Genomic DNA, 17232 nt, shown 5'->3' on the forward strand with positions numbered 1-17232 from the left:
ATTATAATGACTCCATGTTTCAGATATTCACACTCAAAAGATACTTCTTATGCATACACACACACACACACACACACACACACACACACACACACACAGAGCAAAGACCAATTGCAAGCCTTAACGTCCCAGGTCTAAGCATGAGGGTAGACCAGATTTGGGGGCATGAGATTGTGACTTGTGCCTTCTCTATATCGCTCATTAGACAACTCACTAAAAGGAGCCTCACAGCTGTCGTGGCCAGACTCATTGCAGGAGAGGGTGGAGGACTGACTCCTTCATGGGCTCACGTTCTGAACGGTGCTCGCTCTCCAGCTTGTGGTGCCGTCTTGAGGGCTGTGACGGCTTTATGCAGTGGGGCCCATGGCTGAAGGAGGCCATCAAGGACTGTGAGACTGTGGAGGTCACAGCCAGGCTTTGCTATCTGACCACTCCTCTTCATGATGTCAGCAAGACTCCATCACACACTCCCATCATGCCCTGCATGCCCCCGTGATGGACTGCACATTCCGAAACCAGGAGGTCCCCCAGTTCCTTTCCCCCTCAAGTTTCTTCTGTCAGGGACTTTGTCACACAGATGAGAAAAGCAATATAATCCTCTATGGAAGGATCATGGGGGCTGGAGCATTGGCTCAGTGGTTAAGAGCATTAGCTGCTCTTCCAAAGGACTGGGGTTCAATTATCAGCACCATCTGTAACATCAGTCTTAGGGGATCTAACAACCTCTTCTGGCCTCTGTGGGCACCAATCATGCACATGATACATTGACATACATGCAGGCAAAACACCCATACATACAAAATAATGTAAAAAGGATTTAATGACTATGGATGGATGTACATATTCAAGTTTTAAGATAATGTGCTTAAGGTCTCATTCCTATAAGTCAATGCTTTAAATGGTTGTTACAGTGAGCACATTCCCATCCTGAGCAGGTCGACTGAGAGATCTTCGGATAAAACTTATTCCCATTTTATCTACGAATAAAGGTGATTTAGTAGTCAAATAACTTAACCATGACTATACCCCTAGTTATTGATCAAGAACACCTCATTGGGGGCCAGAGAGATGGCTCAGCTATTAAGAACACTGGCTGATCTTCCAGAGGACAGAGGTGCAAATCACAGCATTCACATGGCCACTAATTACCTTCTGTGACTCTAGTTCCAAGGGATCTAATGCCCTCTCCTGGCCTCTGGAGGCACTGCACACATGTGGTATACAAACACACACACACAGGCAGACCGCCCACACACATAAAATAAATCAATCTAAAAACAACAACCAAACAAAAATCACTTCGTTGTTTAGATCCCCAAGTTGACTAGCTAAGATGCCACGCATATCCTTGTACTTCCCTTTATATGACACTGCATGTGGATTGTCTCTCAACATCTTCTGTGACAAGTGTGGCCCCAAAGTGTAGCATGGGAGATGTGTGGGGCCTCTAACAGATAGGGCCATGCAGGGGGGGGGGGGGGTCTATAAGTCACTTGAGAATGCTCTTCTTGGGAGTGATTAGGGTGGTTTTCATGAAGTCCTGAGTAGTTCCCATTGAGGCTTGTCATAGAAGCCTGAGCCTGGCCATGCCCAGTTCCTCTCTCCCTGTGTGCTGTGTGGCCACTTGCTCCTACACAGTTCTGAGATTGCCATCTGCCATGGTGTGGCACAGCAAGTGGATCCTTCCCGTATTTGGTCCCATGCAGGTGCCAAGCCCTTGAGGTCCTCAAACTGGGGGTTGAGTGAATCTCCCTTTTAAAAAAATAATAAACTTAGCCTGTCTCACATATTTCCATTGGTAATGAAAAGCTGGCCAGTATCAAGCTAAGCGAATCAGATCAATGCACCGAACAGTCTGTTATAAATCTTTTAGCTGTGGGAAGCCCAGCTGGCTCAGTAGGCAGACGATTTGCACACAGGCCCGATGTCCTGAGTTTGATCCCTGAATCCTCCAAGTGGCCAGGAAAGAATTGTCTCCAGAGAGCAGTCCCTTGACCTACACCCGTGTACGTCACAAATAAAAAGTTTAGTTCCACATAGGTCTCACTGTGAAGCATCTCAGCAACGTTGACTGAAAACTTTCAAGCAAACCCTGTGTTCTCATTGGTTCTGCTCCCTAACTACAGTGATGCAATCTGTTTATGACAACGGACCAAACACCTGGACCACAGGAACCTGCTTGGGTCCTCCTGCTCTCTTACTCCTTCTTCCTTAAACACTAATTATTCTTCTTCATCTTCTCAGAGTCTCACTGTGTCCTCGGCTGGGCTTGAACTCAGCGTTCTCCACCTCGGCTTTCCAGGCTTCCTCATGCCATAGCCTTCTTTTTATTGGCTTAAAAGTCATTGTACCTAACAGAATAGCAGGGGCTAGTGGGAGAAATTGGCAGAGGCAGGCTGATCTCTGTGAGTTTAAGGCCAGCCTGGTCTACAGAGTGAGTTCCAGGATGGCCAGAACTACAGAGTGAGATTCTATCTCAAAAAAACACAAACAAACAAAGCACCAAACTAAATCAAAACAAAATGCACAAAACAATAACCCAAAACAACAACCTGGACGTGGAAACATGAGCTTATAATTTCAGGAATGGGAAGGGAGAAGCACTCCGGTTCCTGGGGCTCCTGGTCAGTCAGCCTAGCTTACTTGATGAGTTCCAGGCCAGGGGTATGCCTTCTCAAATCACAAGGTGGATGGCACCTGAGGAATGATAACTAAGATGTCCTCTGTCCTCCACAGGCACGTGCACACCCACCAGATACACAAGAACAAGAACGTGTGTGTGGTCCTCTCTCCGCTGCTATCTGTCTCTGCCTAGCTCTGTCTCTCTCAGATTTACATTCATCGGGCATCTGAAACTTGAATTTATAAGTTTTATCTAGTTATCAAAGCTATGGATCAGCTACACTTATGATACTTCTTTTTTTTTTTTCAGCATAACTTGATATCCCCACCCCCCACCCACAACCCCAACGTCTAACAAAAAAGCAAATGCAAAATGAAATGCTTTTCATTTGTTTGTACAGCAGCTCACACTGGAATAAGACTCTACATCTGGTGAAATAAAAGAACTTATAAGACTGTATGGCTCAAAATGAATCTTCAGATGGCCTTTGCTTTCTCTTCCGCCCTGCCGGGCTAGTCCAACATAAGCCATTTATTGCAGCCAGAACACAACCTATTTTTAAAATATGGTAGGGGACAGGGACACGACTATCTTTCTTGGTAGCTCATCTAGCGTTTAATAATCCTTGCTGTCATTAAAGTCTAAAAAAATCCTCCCAGATGAGAAGGGATGGCTCACCCTCATGACCTAAGGTGTGTGGTGCCCACAGAGGTTTTGGCCTTATCCAGGGCAGCCGGGTCTCCGAGGCAGGAGCCATTAGCAGCCTTCTTGAAAACTGCGGTGTTTTTTTTTTTTATTTTTTTTTAAATTTTTTTATTGTTCTTCCCCAAGCCCTAGAAAACAAACACTAAATATTGTGAGGAAAACAGGGCCGGGTAAAACCTCTGGACTCTGGCAAAGGAGAGAGAGATTTGTCAATGGCAATACTGGTCCTCTGAGATATCTCCGAGCCATCTTTACAATGCAGTGTGCGTTGGGAAGGCCAATGCCATACTAAAAAAAAAGCTCCCCCAAAGGGGAAGGAGGCTATGGCTAAAAATACATCATGGCAGCTGTTACAAATGCCTCTCACAGGAAGCACACCAACTTTTTCAATCGCTACCTCTTTGAAGAGCAAATGGGGGGTTAAGGAAATCGTGGGATTTTGCAGTTACTCTAGGCTGGTTAGATTTAGGGGAAGGACTTTTCCATGGACAAAAACTATCTGTTGGTAAAAGACACACAAAAAAAATACTAATAATATAAGAATCTATAAGGATTAAGGTTCTCCAAATTTTCTAGTGGCCCGCAAGACTTAGGGTGGGGACACCCACAGCCCACAAGGTCTCCAGCTCACCAGGCCTGTTTGTGCGGAGAGATCTCTCTCCACCTTGCTTCTGCTGTGCTTTCATGGGCTCAGTAGAATAAGCCCCAAAAGCCTTGCAGCTTCGTAGGAAAATGTAGATGGCAGGGTTTGGCGAAGAACGGCTTTTGAGCTAAGAAGCAGTTCTGGAGAGCCAGTCCTGCCGCCTAAGGGCAGATGCTAAGGGAGGGGATTTCCCCCTTAAGCTTTCCCGGCTCCCAAAGGAGCCATCTACCTCAGGCCTTCCTCCCTGCCACTACCTCATCTACTACCAGTGTTTTCTTCCAGACAGTGACTGGGGCAGAGCCCACCAGCCCTTCCATAGGTGGAAGGACTCCTTCCATCCCCCAGGAAAACAAAAACAAGCAAAAAAAACAAGTACCACACTAACGCACCCACCCTCACCCACGAAAACACAGGTACTCTCTCCCAAGCTAGCTTCCTTCTTTCTTTTTTTTCCTTTTGTTTTTTTGGAAACAAAGTTTCACTATGTCGTTCAGGCTGGCCTTGGGTTCATTACGTAGCTGAGGCCGGCTTCGAACTCATTTTCCTGCTTCTACATCCAAAGCACAGGAATTACGTGTGCGCTGTCGTGTTTGACTAATGCCTCTAGAACGTCAAGGTTGAAATAATTACAGATTTCTAAGAAAGTGCGAAAAGATTACAGCCAGTTCTCATGAACCGATTTACCCAGCATCCCCTAAGTGACGTATGAGAACCACACTATATCATCAAAGGCAGGACTCTGTCATTAACAGAAGCTAACTAAACCAGATAGCGTGCCTTACTCAGAGCCTGGCAATTTTTACATATACTCTTTTTTTTTTTTTTTTTTTTTTTGGTATGAATTTGTGTACACCCCATGGCTTTTGATTACGTGTATCAATTCATATCACCACCTCCCTCTGAGGTCAAGATCCCACTTTATTCCTTAAAGTCTTTGATATTAAACCAATTTGTTAGCAGAAGTCACAAAAAAAAGTAGTAAAAATAAACATCACTGAGAGGACAGAAGGCTGAATGATCAGTCTCACGGCTAAATATTTAGTGTGTTCTGAGGGACGTTTTCTTGTTTAGTTTGGAAATTCATTACTTTCGTGAACATCTGCCAGTGTGTATAAACCTAGGAATGGAAGTCCCTACCACTCCGCAAACATCTCTGCCGAGACGGGCACACAGCCTTCAGCTCTAAGGGCATCTCTTATTGAATTATAGTGGCTGCCTGGGGGGGGGGGGGACAATTGGAGGAGGATTCAGAGGCCAATCTGGGCTTGTGAGAGGCAGCCATTATCTAACTGAGACGCTCTGCCGTGGGAGAGTGGCTCCAGACGCAGGCCAGGAACTTTCCATCTCCAAAATCTCTGTGACTTTCTGAGCCACACAGTGTTCTGGATGCCGGGAAAACGGGATGAAGAAATGCAGTCCTTGTTCCGAAGGGGTCCTAGGAGTTAACAATCAGGAAGGTCAGGGGTGAGAATGCTAACTGAAGACTGAGCCAGGATGCTAAGAGCTCACAGCAAGGTGCTCTGTGAATGGCAGAGGGGTGGAGCAGCCAAGGAGCAGCCCCTCAGCTTTGGGGAGTCCACGAAATCCAGAAGTGTTGATGGAGTCTTATACCAGTGGAGACTGCCAAGGCCATACGGTGGCTGGTCCGGATGCGGGACAATCCAATGCCATTGTTACCGGCTACTCAGTGGACTGCTGAAGAGAGCGTCAGAAGGGAAGGGCATGTAACCTCAAACTAGGAGAGTCTCTGGGACCTCCCCACCCCAGTTGAAATCCTCGCTGACTCAGTCCGTGTTGTCCATCACGTTACTTAACCTCTTAGTGGCTGTTTCCTTCTCTGTCAAATGAACATGGCAAACGTGCCCACATCATGGAGTTTGGAGGGTCAGATGAATTAACATTTGTGTAAAAAGTTCTAAATAGTAAACGCTATGTTGTTGAGTGTTAGCATCAAGTTACACTTGTGTGTGTGAGGGGGGGTGCCGATTTACTTCCAACGTATTCTTTCTACCGACTAGAAAAACATGAATTAAGATTAATAAAACAAATCCTAACAATTGAAACCAGACTATGAATCTGAAGGGGGGTGGGGCACCAAATAGGGCTGTTGGTGTCATTTTGGTGTGTAAATTTCTCAGCTCATCCTGGGCTAGCAAGACCAGCATGCTTCTAAATTCAAATGTAGAGAATGCCAAAAAAAAAAAAAAAAAAAAAAAAAGAAAAGAGTTGTGTCACATGTCTTTGATCCCAGCACTAGGGAGGCAGACCCAGGCAGATTTCTGTGAGTTCTGGGTCAGCCTGGTCTACAAAATAAATTCCAAGCCAGTCAGAGTTACATGGTGAGACCCTGTCTCAAAACAAACGAACAAACAAAAACAACATAATGTCCCCAACAAGCAAATATGAGGTAGGACTGGTGACCAATGCTTGTAATCCCAGGCTGAGGCAGGAGCATCACAAGTTCAAGTGCAGCCTGGGCAACCTAGGAGACCCCTGTCTCAGAAGTAGAAAAGAGCCAGGTGTGAAGTGAAGAGGCACACTGCTGGCCTGAAGCCTTACGTTCGATGCCCAGCCTTCCTCTCCCACAAACAGGAATCAAGCACTCCTGTAATGTGAATAGAATGATTTCATGCCACTCACAGTTTTTTGTTTTGTTTAAAATCAGGTCTAAGTTGACCAGCAAAGAGTAGAAAAGCGTCAGATAAACAGTCTGGAACAGGTGCACTGACCTCCACTGGAGGAGGGTTAGAAGCAGGAAATGCTCATCCTTTTCTGGGGTGGCTTCCCTATCCTACCTCAGACTACAGGTAGGAAGCAACAGGATCGCTGCTCCCTACACTTGCTCTCCCTTGGTGGATGAAAAAAAGTTGACTAACCCTTGTGCAAGATTGTGACGACCAATACTTTGTACCTTTCCGGTCCCATCAGCTCCCAGTAAAATAACCTGTACATTCTTTTTGTTTGTTTGTTTTTTTGTTTGTTTTGACAGGGTTTCTCTGTGTAGCCCTGACTGTCCTGGAACTCGCTCTGTAGGCCAGGCTGGCCTCCAACTCAGCGATCCACCTGCCTCTGCCTCCTGACTGCTGGGATTAAAGGAGTGCGCCACCACCACCTGGCTAACATTCTTAGTTATCGGGCTAAACAGACTGACAGAAGGGAACACGTGGCTTGTCTTAGGCTATGACACATCACGTAAGGCCCAGGTGACACCTTGGAAATCTCATTTGATTCAGCATCTGCCACTGAATAGTGGAAATAGGTGGAATGGGACTTAGTTGGGGGCCACTGTTTTTGGCCTTATCCTATTCTTTGCCTTCAAGCACTTTGAGTGGCTCTTTGATTTGTTTTTAAATCTCCAATAGATAACATTTTTCTCCATCTCTATGTTACAACATCTTCTACAAGTCATCATCCATCCAAAGTCAAGCTTGGGTCTAGCCCATCATCTACCTCTTCGAAATCACTGGCTCAACCTTCAATATTCATCAAGTGGCAGGAGCTGTCCTATTTATCTGTTATCCTTCCTTGATCAATATGATGGCTAGTTCTTGGTCCTATCAATACACTTTACTCAGCCCCTTATTCTTTTCTCTCTGAAGTGGTTTTTTTTTTTTTTTTTTTTTTTCATTTGCCTTGAAAGGCTTTGGTGTTCCCTAAGTGGGTGGCTCCTCTTAGACTCACTTGTTACTTTACTTTTGCTCCGCTGGGCTCCAGGTTGAACAACCAGACTGTGAGTCTTTGGTTGTCTCCACCTTGTACTATCATTCAGTCTTATTGCTTTAAATGTGACCCAGCCACTAAATCTCTTTCCCCAAACACGTACCTAACGTACCCTACCACCTCCTCAGCATCTCTGATTCTCCATCACCCGGGCCAAGCACACCGGCGATGACACTGAGTTCTCCCCAGACGCCTCTGCCTGGCCCATTCAGACTTACCCATCTCAACTGGAAGTGACACCAGCCTTCCAGGAGTGGCGCAGGCAAACCCCAATTGGAGTTCCATTGCTGTCCTCTCTCTCATTCCCTTCACTAATTGACTTTTAAAGTAGGCGAACTGGTTGAGGCATTGGCTGCTCTTCACCCGTCCACTGTGACTACCCCGGTTCCAGCCATCATGGTCTCTTGCCTGGATGATGATGATATCAGCCTCCAAAATGTGCTTTCTGGGTCTGTCTTTGCCCCAGTACAGTCTGTTCACAGACACGGCAGCCAATGAATCCCTTTAGAATGTGAGCCGGGCCACGCCCCTCATCTGCCAGCCCCGCCCCCCCCCCAGCAGTTTCCTGGTTTGCTGAGAACTGAACTCAGTCTATGCCACAGTAGACTGTGCCCTCATACGAGTGTGCCCCTGCCCAGTAATCTCGCCACTCTCTACCACACGCCCCTTCAGGCAACGGCCTTCTTGCTTTTCCCTGACTAAATTGGGCGTTAAGTCTAGGAATCTGGGCCCTAGCTTTTGGGGCTGTAATGCTCCTTCTCCCAGCTGCTTCGCTAATTCCTGCACCCGCATCACGTCCCAGTGAGGCCTGCCCAACTGACTTCATCCCCACACACCTTTCCTTCTACTTACAAGTTTTATATATAACTATGATGTGTGTGTGTGTGTGTGTGTGTGTGTGTGTGTGTGTGTGTGTGTGTGTGTATGAGTGACTGAGGAAAGTTCCCCTATGTACATTTACATATTTTCCTTATCCATTCTTTTGCTGCTGGTCACCTGTTAGTTCTATAATTTAGCTTCTGTAAACAGTGCTGGAACATTCAGGAGTGGTTTAGCTGTGTTATAGGGAATATCAATTGCTGGGTTTGTTTAATTAAAATTTTGAAATTAGGTATCTCTTCATATCTGTGTGTAGGTATGTGTATGTGGATGCAATTCCCACAAAGGTCAGAAGGGGGCGTTGCATTCCCTGAAGTTAGAGTTACTGTAGGTTGTGAGCAGCTCAATGTGGGTTCTGGGAACCAAACTCTGGCCTCTACCAGAGCAGTAAGTTCGTGGCTGCTGAGGCATCTCTGCAGTCACCAATCGCTGATTTCTGAGAAACCTCCACCCTGGTTTCCACAATGGCTGAACGAGTTTACGATCTTATCAGCCATGGATAACCACCCAGAATCTTCCTGCTACTTTGTTCCTGCTCTCATCCTAATGATGCTTGTAGGATTTCACAGCACAGGCTGTGAAATTCACTGACTCTGCACCCATGGATTGGTGCCCACCCGGTTTGCCTCGAGGTGACCGATCCCTGTACAGCACTGCTCACATTCTCTCTCCAGCCCACTGAGCAGGGCTCACAGAGCCCTCCCTTCTGTCTGCTTTCACTCCTGTCTCTCCACTCTCTTGCAACCTGCTCGAACACCCTCAGCTCCATCCCTCTGCTCAGAATGGACATTCCTTCCTGAGCCCTCCTCCGGTTTTCCTCCCCACTTCCCATTTCCTCTGCTAAAGTTTGACCCCCTCCACGCCCCCAGATCGCAAGAATCTTTCCATTCCAAACATTCATAACGCTTACAGTAGACAGCCCACTGCTGTTTAAATGTGTTTCCCAAAGTTCATGAACTAGAAACCCGATCCCAAGGCAACAGGGTTGAGAAGTGGGTCCTTGAAGAATTAATAAGGTCACGGGGCTTTGCCATTATGAATGACTTAATGCTGTTAATGCTGTTTTGTTACAAAAATGAATTCAGTCCTCCTTTGCACACACTCACAGCCATTCTTCTGTCCATGAGATGCTGTCCGACATGGTATGATGCAGTAGAAGACCCTCACCAGAAGTGGCTCCTCTCTCTTAGTCTTCTCATCCTCCAGAACCATAAGCCCAACAAGCTTCTCTGGTATGTAAACGACCCAGGCCATGATATTCTGTTGTAGCTACACAAGAGAGGCTGAGACAGCCAACCAGCCAATTAACACTGCACCTACAGACCCTGTAGCACTCCCTATGGATCATGTTACACTTTGCTTCTACATAAGCCAGGAACGTGGCATTCTTTGAGGAATAAGTCAGAAGGAAATATTTCATTATGACACTGATTGACACAGCCTCTCTCTCCCTGCAAGCAGGGCAATGCCTTCTACTTATGTTTCCCATGGATTCCAACAGTCTCAGCCCAGGACAGACGGGAAGTGTCTGCAGGGAAGATTGGGAACCTCTACAGGGAAGAAGCTACAGAGCCACTTTTTGGAAGGTATAATGATCTAAGAGGATATAAAATCAGTCACTGGACTAAAACTAGGTTAAAAAATTAAAATAAGAGAGCTGGAGAGATGGCTCATCGAAAAGAGCACTTGTTGCTCTTCCATGGGATCCGGGTTCAATTCCTAGCACCCACACAGTTGCTCATAACCGTCTGTAACTGCAGATCCAAGACATCTGATGTCATCTTCTGGCCTCCTTGGAGTCCAGCCATGTCATAGTACACAGATATACATGCAGGCAAACACCCATACATGTAAAATAAAAGAATGAATCTTTTAAAGAAATCAACAAAACTGTAAGGGTGTGTGGCTTTGCATGAGTTCCCCTGCACTGACGACCACTAACGTGGCTGTGCATGAGTTCCTCTGTACTGACTATCACTAACATGGCTTTGCAGTGAGTTCCTCTGCATTGACTACCACTAATGTGGCTTTGCAGTGAGTTCCTCTGCACTGACTACCACTAACGTGGCTGTGCAGTGAGTTCCTCTGCACTGACGATCACTAATGTGGCTGATAATTTGCAAATGGGAAGCAGTTATCAATTTAAATTCTTAAATTCAAAATATTTTGAGCTGCTACTTTTTCCCACTTTGAAAGAAGAAGAAAGGCAACCCTCTAGTAGAGTGGGAGAAATTGTACCCACTTTCTCCTGCAGTGGGGTAGCCCAAGTCACAGTACGTTCGTAGTCCCCTGGACTACATTTAGTCCCCAGCTTGAAATGGTTGGACTTGGTGATGTCTTAACTTTGAGACTGCGTAAAAGCGCACATACACAAACATTCCATTTTTCACTTTTTGATACTCAATAAAAATAAATCACCTTGTATCAGATGATTTTGCCCACTGTAGACTACTGTAAGTGTTCTGAACCTATCTGAGGCAGGATCGGCTAAGTCACAGTGCTGGACAAGCTAGGTTTGTCAAAGAAGTCCTGGCTTATGAACATTTTTAGCTTTATTAGATATGGATTTATCCAATTTATCCAATAGTGGGTTTATTGGAACAAAGGCCACTTGAGTCAACGAGCACCTGTACTCTGTGTGGCCCTAGACTTAGGGAAAGATATTCTGTCCAGGGCACTCCGAACTGAAAGCGAGGGTACAGACTCCAGACATCCCCGTTAGCACTTCGTTCCTTTCCGTGTTCGCCAGTTTTCCCCATGTATCCATCTAGTGCACACCTACTGTGTGCTCCCTGCCGCTCTGGCCAGGACACGATCTTCCCACAGATCAAGAAGGTAAGTATCAGTAATGTTCTCATTTTACAAGTGGGAGCTATGTTCAAAGGAGTTAATAACCCGACCAAACTACAGTTAGCAAACTGCAGATTTAGTTTAGACCTTGGAGGGTGTTGGTTGACACTCAAGTCCACGAGTTTTCTACCTCCTCAGGCTGCCTCTCAGAACGTGGAGTGTATTTTATAGACTCATGACTGAACTAATGACCTAAAGGCTTGAAATTTTGAAAAACACAACCGAGCTACCATGGCCATGCAGGGGAGTAAACCCTGAAATTCAAAGTTGATGTGGCCTAAATGCTGGAAGGGAATGTTCTAGAAGGGAGATCTGAGATCTATCATAGTTTCTGCTGATGCTCTAAAACTCCTTTTGTCTTCTAGATATATGTCACGTAGTCATCTGGTTAAACCTCTAGCCCTTTGCAACTCAAGTACACAAGGGCAAGACAGCCATGGGAGTCATCTACAACCTTCTCCATAGGGCTGGGCAGTCACTGTTCAAGAGAGTGGTTGCTGACGAAATCTGTTAAGCATGTTCAAAGTGCCAATATTGTCAAAACCTGATGCTGAGTAAATCAATCTGCAAAATGAGTATAGAAACAAAGAGAAGATGGTGGGCTGGTTGGAACCTGCATCTCTTCAGTTACCAAGGCCTTTTGGTAACTGAAGACGCGATCACAACTGGATCCCATCCCTCACTCAGGAAACTCGGGCTAAGTGGCTTCATATCCGCTGTGGTGTCAGCTATCATTCTGTTACAGAGAGGCTGATCAAAGTTGTTCTTGATAGATTATGATTCCGTAAAGGACACTGATTGCCACAGACTTTCTTACATCATAAATCACCATGGCAATACTCACCCCTAACTCACAACTGTTCAAGTCACTCATAGATAAATGCAAAAAAAAAAAAAAAAAAGAAAGAAAGAAAAAGAAAAACAACAAAAATCTTACATTGTGCCCAAGGCCGAGTATCATCTTCAGTGTTGATTATTCTAGTAATGTGCTGTTTGGACTCATGTAGCTATGATTTGTCATTCCTAATTATTCGAGAAAGCTATTGAAAGAGGTCTAACAGCCAAAGGATTTGAGCAGGGGCCAAGGCATCCCTGCTCGTTTTAAAGCTTCCCTTATCTTCTTCCCTCCAAGTTTGTGGTGCCAGGGATTGAGTCCATGCCTCCCTCACACATGCTAGGAGAGCACTATCACCCAGCTAGTTCTCAGTTCCTCCTCTCAGCTCTTTTAACAAAGGGTTTTCCTGCATGTCCACAGGCACGGTGGCTCCAATTACAAAACCTTTCCCCCAAGATGGTTTAGAGTTATCTCGGGAGTGCCACAGCAGTCACAGACATGTGCAAATCAGCACCAAGGAGTGTTGTTTGATGGCAGTCGCCCTCCCACAGCACCGCTGTAGACAGGCACGAGTGGAGGTTGGCCACCTTGCTTGGCCTAAGTAGGACACCATAGAAAGGACTCCCAGCCCTCATGCCCACTATGGAGTGGTTAAGAGAGACGAGGCTGACATTTGCTCTGTCTTCCCACAAAGCATTTCCTGACCCTCCTTGTCTAACATGTTAGACTGAGCGAGAGGAAGCCCACAGTGTTCACACCAGCCCACAGCACAGAGTAGCATTCTCAGTCAGCAAACCTGCTCGGGGCCACCCAACACCTGGGGGTTCAGCCAGAAAATACAAGGAGAAGAGATCTTCCAGGTAACTTTTTAAAAAAAGAAAAACATATATAAAAAAAGGAAGAGGAGGAGGAGGAGAGGGGAGGGGGAGGAGGAGGAGGAGGAGGAGGAGGAGGAGGAGGAGGAGGAGGAGAGGGGAGGGAGAGGAGGAGGAGGAGGAGGAGGAGGAGGAGGAGGAGGAGGAGACAATGCACAAAGCCGTGAGGCTGGCTGGTCAACCATGGGTTAACATCAGTTTCAGAGAAGCACACAGTAACTCAATGTCTCTGCAAATCCCTGAGCCCCAGGGTGAAAGGCATTTTTATTTGTGGAAACAGAATGGTTCCTTCTTTCACCATTGACTCTCTCTTCTCTCATTTCTTTATTTTTGGTCTGTCTAAACCCCAATCTTGGACCATCCATCATTTTAACCTGCCCAGAATTTTCATCTTTCCAGAGCCAAAGAGCAACAAATACCGGCTCCAAAGAGCCCTCTCCCACAGCCGACTGCCACCAGCCCTCTCTTCTCCCAGGGTTACAGGGTGCTCAGAGCAGACGATGTCAGCAGGACGTGCCACACACAGCAAATCACCAATCCAGAATGCATTAAGGGGGTTCCAGGGGGGACTTACTCGTACTTGTGCTGGTTCCAATCGTGTTGATTGTGGTGGGGACAGATGAGGAAGAGTAGAGGGGCACGTGGCCATTCTCACACCCCAGGCTTTTGTCCTGCCAGCTGGAGGCGTTGATGCAAATCCCAGAATCCCGAGAGTTCTGCCATCCATTGAGCTTGTCCTCTGAGTTCTGTCTTTGGTGATAGTAGTGCGTCTGTCCATAATCCACAGAGTCCGAGCGGCCTCGGTTCTGGCTACCAAAGCTGGTCGATGTACGGTCCTCCAAATGATTCAGCCACATGGCTAGAGCACTTCGGTCTTCCAGGGAAGTGGCCGGGTGGATCAAAGCGTAGGACAGCAGCTGCCTGCTCTCCTCAATGTGCTGGTTGTGTTCGATAGAGTGCGCCAGGATCTTGGGCAGCAGTTTCATATACTCTACTTTTGCGTCGAGGTTTCCCGGCTTCAGCAAAGGCAGGTGAGTTAACAGAAGGGAAATCACTTTATCCTTGGATTCCTGTTGCCATTGGTTAATGATTCCTGGAAGGGAAAGTACACAGGACACATGAGCAAATACACCCACAATCCCACTAAACACCACACTCTGAATTTCTGTGACTTAAGAGTCCCAACTTAGACACCCTGCCTAAATGTCCTCAAGACTCCCTGTGTATGAGATTTGTTAACTGGCCTAAGGTTTTCAGGGGCCAGGGACTTCAGTGAGAGATAGTTCAAAAATTCTTAAGAGTGTGCAGAAAGTAGAATGCGTCCCTAGCACCTCACAAGCCTTAGGCTTGATCCTTTGCATTGGGTATAGTGGTGGACACCTGTAATCCTAATACTTTGATGGTGGAGACAGGAAGATCAAAAGTTCAAGGTCATCCACTATTCCTTAGGAAGTTAGAGGCAGCATGAACTATATGAGACCTTGTCTCAGAAAACTAAATTATTGGGCCTGGAGGGGTGGCTCAGTGGTTGAGAGCACTTGGCTTCTTTTCAAGAGGACCTAGGATCAATTTCCAGCACCCACAAGGTGGCCCACAGCTGTCCCTTACTCCAGCCCCAGGGCATCTGACATCCTTTTCTGGCTTCCTCGGGCACTTCGCACATACACAGTGCACAGACATACATACAGGCAAACAAATATACATAAAATAAAATAAATACAATCTCCATTAAAAAAAAAAGGTTTAAAAATTCAACAAACCAATGCTTAGCTGTTTGGAGTCTCTAATTCTCATTCATGTCTCCAAAGACCAACTAAAGAGAATTGGAAGCTGTGTCTTCCTTCTTAGATAAGACTAAGCACAACCTTAGACAGACAAGGGCCAGGGCTAAACACATTTCCATCAGCTGGGGGTCCACATGGAGGAATTCATGGAGTGAAGCTGCCTTCCCAGTCCCCACATCTGTTGAAACTGTCTTAAGTGCTTGAGAAAGGATGTGTATGAAGCTGATTTAACTTCCTACACAGAAGAACATGTCAGGACAAAAGGACCTGACACTTGTCTCCAAATCTCAGTTCTACCAGCTGGGACTTTCTTATAAGAAAATAACTCAAGCCGGGTGGTGATGGCGCATGCCTTTAATCTCAGTACTCTGGAGGCAGAGGCAGGCGGATCTTTGTGAGTTCGAGGTCAACCTGGGCTACAGAGTGAGTTCCAGGAAAGGCGCAAAGCTACACAGAGAAACCCTGTCTTGAAAAACCAAAAAAAAAAAAAAAAAAAGAAAAGAAAGAAAGAAAAGAAAAGAACTCAGAGCAAAGAAACCCAGTTCAGCTCCAGGGACACCTTGGATCACACTAGTTAAGTTATTTATCTTTGTATGAAGATGTTTGTAGGGTTTTTTTTTTTTAAAAAAAAATACTTTATTTTTAATTTAAACATTTTACTGGTATGGGTGCTTGAGTGCAGCACATGTATGCATGTGTATGCTCATGTTCGTAGAGGACAGTGGACAACATCGGATGCTATCCTAAGGACCACCATCTACATCCTTTGAGACAAGTTCTCCCCAGAACTCAACAACTAGGCTAGGCTGGCTGGCCAGTGAACCCTAGGGATCCTCCTATCTCTGCCTCCCCAGGGTCAGCATGACAACCATGCACTACGCCTGGCATTTTTACATGGGTTCCTGGGATCGAACTCAGGTCCTCATACTTACAAGCAAGCACTTTACCACCTGGGCCATCTTGCCAGACCCAAGACCTCTTTGTTCTTCTTCTTTCTTTCTTTCTTTTTTTTTTTTTTTTTTTTTTTGGTTTTCGAGACAGGGTTTCTCTGTGTAGCTTTGCACCTTTCCTGGAACTCACTTGGTAGCCCAGGCTGGCCTCGAACTCACAGAGATCTGCCTGGCTCTACCTCCCGAGTGCTGGGATTAAAGGCATGCGCCACCACCGCCCGGCTTCTCTGTTCTTACTGTGACAAAATATGCATCATGGTAAGCCTTTTCAACCTGCAGTTCAGTGTCACTAAGGGCACTCACAATGACATGCAATCTACCTGTCCACCTTTGTGACCTTCCAGATAGTCTTTCCTTATCCGAACAAAAACCTCCCACTCCGTTCCCCATCCTTTGGCAAGTCACCATTCCGTTTCCCGTCCCCAAGAACCCGGTTACTCTAGGTACCTCAGACAAGTGGGACCTCAGTGTTTGCCTTTTTGTTTTCTGAGACAGGGCCTCTCTCACTCTGAAGCCCTGGCTTGCCTCAAACTCATGGGTGGCTCTCCGCCTCAGCCTCCTCAGTGCTGGGACAGCAGACGTGAACCACCCTGCCCAGTTATCACACTGAATGCCTCACTTCGTTGACTGGTTTCCTCGAGGTTCATGCACGTAAAGAAGAGATCTTTAACACCTCCTTTGCTGCCTGCTTGTTTTGGAGGTGGACAGTTATCCACAGAGCTGGGCATCCCCACTGTCTTTCACACCGTGCCTTCAGGTTGGAAGGAGTTAATTATAGGCTACAAACTCATTGGCATGTACTCTTCACAATAATTTAAAAAAACCTCAGTGTCGTGGCTTCATCTAAGTTCCCTGAAGGTCCTATGTTAAAGACTTGCTCCCCACTTTGGAGATATTTAAAATGGAGTTTACTAGCAGGTTTTTGGGGGCACTTTGGGATATGCTTCTGAAATGGATAATAGACCCCTACCTCATCTTTCTCTCTTTGCTTCCTGGCTGTCGTGAGGGACAGTTGCCTTCACCAGCCATTATGGATTGGAATCTTCCAAACTGAGAATCAAAATAAACCTTTCCTCTTTTCAAGTGGATTTTCTCTCGGGTATTGTGTTACAGTAACAAAGTTAACCAACCAATCCGCCTGGCAGGCATGTCTAACGAAGGAGCATGGTCTTGTGAGTCCGGCATGGGAGCTAATCCTAGACCTTCCACTTAATTTGTAGTGGAACTTTGTTACATTGCTTAACCTTTTTGAGCCTCTGCTGCCTCATCAGGCATGGGTGGTACCAACAGTTTCTGCCTTCCTTGGATTAAATGGAATGAAGCATCCCAAAGACCAGCTGAGTATGTAATGGAGGGAGACAATCCCTT

At 46.2% G+C, this 17232-nt stretch overlaps 1 protein-coding gene across 5 annotated transcripts in view; it reads right to left on the minus strand.

Moving 5' to 3' along the window:
* Samd4a (sterile alpha motif domain containing 4A) overlaps positions 1 to 17232 on the minus strand; it is a 218425-nt gene that overhangs the window by 68782 nt on the left and 132411 nt on the right. For all 5 annotated transcript variants that reach the window (XM_059273753.1, XM_059273750.1, XM_059273752.1 and 2 more), the window contains exon 2: positions 13705 to 14223. In XM_059273753.1, the coding sequence (XP_059129736.1) occupies positions 13705 to 14223 (519 nt within the window). The remainder of the gene's footprint in view (positions 1 to 13704; positions 14224 to 17232) is intronic.

Source organism: Peromyscus eremicus, chromosome 9, assembly GCF_949786415.1.
Source record: "Peromyscus eremicus chromosome 9, PerEre_H2_v1, whole genome shotgun sequence".
In the NCBI taxonomy this organism is placed as follows: domain Eukaryota; kingdom Metazoa; phylum Chordata; class Mammalia; order Rodentia; family Cricetidae; genus Peromyscus; species Peromyscus eremicus.